Source organism: Corvus brachyrhynchos, unplaced genomic scaffold, assembly GCF_000691975.1.
Source record: "Corvus brachyrhynchos isolate BGI_N302 unplaced genomic scaffold, ASM69197v1 scaffold114, whole genome shotgun sequence".
NCBI lineage: Eukaryota > Metazoa > Chordata > Aves > Passeriformes > Corvidae > Corvus > Corvus brachyrhynchos.
This window is the reverse complement of record NW_008238337.1, coordinates 8,400,019-8,403,120: the sequence shown is the minus strand read 5'-3', so window position 1 is coordinate 8,403,120 and position 3,102 is coordinate 8,400,019. Positions and strand designations below refer to the sequence as shown.

At 39.2% G+C, this 3,102-nt stretch overlaps 1 protein-coding gene across 1 annotated transcript in view; it reads left to right on the top strand.

The window, feature by feature from the left end:
- Window positions 1–407: 407 nt before the first annotated feature.
- TOP3B (topoisomerase (DNA) III beta) overlaps window positions 408–3,102 on the top strand; it is a 10,725-nt gene continuing 8,030 nt past the window's right edge. Inside the window, exons 1-4 of the mRNA XM_008634110.2 lie at window positions 408–551; window positions 771–877; window positions 1,287–1,361; window positions 2,269–2,465. Coding sequence (XP_008632332.1) covers window positions 425–551; window positions 771–877; window positions 1,287–1,361; window positions 2,269–2,465 — 506 coding nt within the window. The 5' untranslated portion in view covers window positions 408–424. The remainder of the gene's footprint in view (window positions 552–770; window positions 878–1,286; window positions 1,362–2,268; window positions 2,466–3,102) is intronic.

The following is a 3,102-nucleotide window of genomic DNA, read 5'->3' as shown; positions in this document are numbered from 1 at the left end:
GTTTTGGTATTTTGTGTAGCTCTAGTGTGCCTTAGAGCATACGGTGTCTGGAAAGTGCCAATCAAGTAGCAAGTTGCTGTTCTGAGATTTTTGAAGTTTTATAAATTATCTGGAAAATAAAATAAATTTATTGTAAGTGTGTGGTCTAGAAAACTAGCTGTATTTTTGTAAGGTTTCCTGGTGGGAGAGAAAGGCTGATGGAGATAATGGATATTTTAATTTGAACATGAAATATACTTTTTAAAAGGCCCAAATTGATACTTAATGAAATAAACATTTGATCAATGAGTAGAATTTTGTTATCAGGAAGACCCTAGCTGTAAGATCTGAGGAAAGGGGGATGTAATTTCACACAGAATAATTTGTTTCAATAGCCGTTTTTTTTTACCTCATTGATATTTATGATCCTATTTTCACAGGGAACATGTCCTCTCGCAAGGGACTCAACGGTGCATGCTCTGTGCATGAGTACACTGGGTCCTTTTTAGGACAGAGTGCCCACTTCAAGATGACATCTGTGTGTGGTCACGTCATGACTTTGGATTTCATAGGTATTTGCCTGCTCATAAGATGTTTTAACTAATACTGCTTGTAGAACTGCCAAGTCCTTCAGAGAAAGCTAAGAGGTCCCTTGGTATACAGTAAAGCGAGATGTGTTAAGGTAGAAAATTTTCCATACAAATTTTGAAAGCCAAGTGTTTTGCAAAGCAAAGCTGTTTGTTTTTTAAATATGTCTTCAGAGCTCCACTTAATATACTTTTGCTTTTCAGGAAAATATAACAGCTGGGACAAAGTGGATCCAGCAGAACTTTTTAGCAAAGCTCCCACAGAAAAGAAAGAGGCTAATCCCAAACTGACCATGGTGAAGTTTTTACAGGTATTCTTTCTTTAGTTATGTTTTTCTGTGTTCCTAAATAAGAATTTCCTTCCCTGCAGGGAGTAGCTTTTTGTCACAGTTAGATCTATTTTATTAACATAGTATAAATAATATTTTATTTTTGCTGGTTCTTACACTGTCTGAAATCTTTGTTAAATTCACTTTTGCCATTGCCTTCTGAGTTTTTTGACTGTTGATATCCTGCTTCTCGGAATTGGAGCATTGGATGCAAGTTTAGCTTTAACAGCAAGTGCAAGGCACAGCTTATAAATGCCTTCTTTAAAATAAGTCTGTGTTGGTTACTGCTTACACTTCACATGCCCTGCTGAAACCAGAAAGAGAAATCTATAGGTAGGGAGGGGGAGGTGTTTTTTGAGTTGCTGAAGAACTGTGCTATTTTTTGTCACAGGTGGAGGGAAGAGGCTGTGATTTTATTGTCTTGTGGTTGGACTGCGATAAGGAAGGAGAAAACATCTGTTTTGAAGTAAGGTTTCCATTTTTAAGACTCACAATCCCATAATATATGTCTGACAAGACTGTCAATGCATTGTTTTATGAGTATACAGTAAAATTCAAACTAAAGTTGAATAGTTTTGAAGGCATGGAGGGCCTTGGTGGAAAAACTCACATGCTTTGAACTCTGTGGGAGTATAAATAAATTTCAGAGGTGTTGATCATCTCAGATGAGCAATCAGGTCTCTTAAATGTTAGAACATTCCAGTGCTTCGAGAATTGGTCTGTATTCCCCAGCTGGAGTGGTTATTTTTATGTCCTTATAAAACTTCATCTCAATTATCTTTGTTTATTAAGCAATTAGATGCTTTAGAGCACAGGAGCTGCTTGTAAGTGTAGGCTTACTGCAGAAATTTGGTCTCTGCACATAAAAGGCATAGAACTAAAACTTTGCTAAGATATTTTTTAACATCCTATTCCCAGAAGTCTACATGAAGAGTATTTGTTTGGGGGTTTCTTGTTTAGTTTAAAGAAACACGTTTTATCAAGTAATTGTTTTAAGTTCTTTACGTACCACTGTATCATTACTTGTACCTTAGCAATAAGTAGAATAAACCCAGACAGAAACTGGTACATGTTCACCAAAAGGTGCTGCAGCTGCACTGGTGAATGTCTTTGCCCTTAGCCAAGAATACTGATTTGTTCCCAGCAGTTGCTGTATAGTAAATAAATCCTTCAGTTTTGTTAGTTCTTCATATGCTTTTGAGTGGATGGACAAATACTGCTCTGGCTTATCAGCTAATGTATTGGAATGACATTTTGCTGAATTAAGAAAGCAGTGACATAGAGACAAATACTTTGTGGAGAGTAGTTTTACCTTTAGAGAGGAAGCCTTTGTCTTTCAAATCCTCTTTAACTATGCTTCTGATTTTCCTTAGGTTCTTGATGCTGTTCTTCCTGTCATGAACAAAACCCGTGGCACGGAGAGGACGATTTACAGAGCTAAATTCAGTTCCATCACCGACACAGACATCTGCAATGCCATGAATCACTTGGGAGAGCCCAATCGCAATGAAGCTCTGTCCGTGGATGCCCGCCAGGAGCTGGATCTGAGGATTGGCTGTGCCTTCACAAGGTGACAGCACAGATTGCAGACGGTTTTGTGAAAGGTTCAGGAATGGCTCTGTGCCCTCATGATTTAACCCCAGCCAAGCCCCACACAGCCACTCACTGCCTCCCCACCCATGGGGTGAGGGGAGAGTGCTGGATGGGTAGAAGGGGGAAAACTCATGGCTTGAGATACAGACAGCTTAATAGGTAAAAAAAAGCTGCGCACACAAGCAAAGCAAAATAAGGAATTAATTCACCACTTCACAGGGGAAAGCAGGTGTTCAGCCATTCCCAGGAAAGCTGGGCTCCATCACCCGTTATGTTTATTTGGGAAAACAAACACCATCACTCTAAGTGTTCCCCCTTCCTCCTTATTCCCCCAGCTTTATATGCTGAGCATGATATCCCATGATCTGGAATATCCCTTTGGTCAGCTGGGATCAGCTGTCCTGGCTGTGTCCCCTCCCAGCTCCTTGTTAGGCAAAATGATTGTCTTAATTAGCTGTAAGAGATGATGTTTCTCAGAATGCTCTTTTCCTAATGCCTGAATGATTTTATAGATTACTCATATTTTGTTCGTGTATGATAATGAAAACGTCTGCTTTTCATGGGAATAAGGATATTAATGCATATGTTCCTTGTTTGTTTCCTCCCACCCCACC